Below are 367 nucleotides of genomic sequence, written 5' to 3' on the forward strand. Positions count from 1 at the left end.
AAAGAAACAAATCTTCCTTTGACATCTTTTAAGACAGTACAGTTACCAAGTTTATATTCAGTGTTGAGAATATAGAATATAACTATTTTGTATTTTTCAGTGTAATGGAGAAGAAAAGAGCCTGCCTTTTAAGTCTCTTCAAGAGACTGAGCTCATCATTTAGAAAAGAGTCACAGGAACATGTCACAACACTTCAGGGGGCACTGGAATTTTGCCACTTGTTGATAGCATGTGATGATTCCATCTCAGTGCCACGAACATTAACTGTGACTCCTCTGGAAGTAGCAAGTTACCTTGGCTGGAAGGCTGGTGGTCTAGAGATGCAGTATTCAAAGTATGCACAGGAAAAGAAGGAAACTGTTAAAAA

General features: G+C 38.1%; 1 protein-coding gene across 1 annotated transcript in view; it reads left to right on the plus strand.

Annotated features, from left to right (window-relative positions):
* The window catches only part of LOC119593994 (protein virilizer homolog), a gene marked incomplete at its 3' end in the record, with an annotated part of 18,344 nt that overhangs the window by 12,325 nt on the left and 5,652 nt on the right, over positions 1-367 (plus strand). The window contains 1 exon segment of the mRNA XM_037943018.1: positions 101-367. Coding sequence (XP_037798946.1) covers positions 101-367 — 267 coding nt within the window.

This window comes from Penaeus monodon, chromosome 33 (genome assembly GCF_015228065.2).
Source record: "Penaeus monodon isolate SGIC_2016 chromosome 33, NSTDA_Pmon_1, whole genome shotgun sequence".
Classification (NCBI taxonomy): domain Eukaryota; kingdom Metazoa; phylum Arthropoda; class Malacostraca; order Decapoda; family Penaeidae; genus Penaeus; species Penaeus monodon.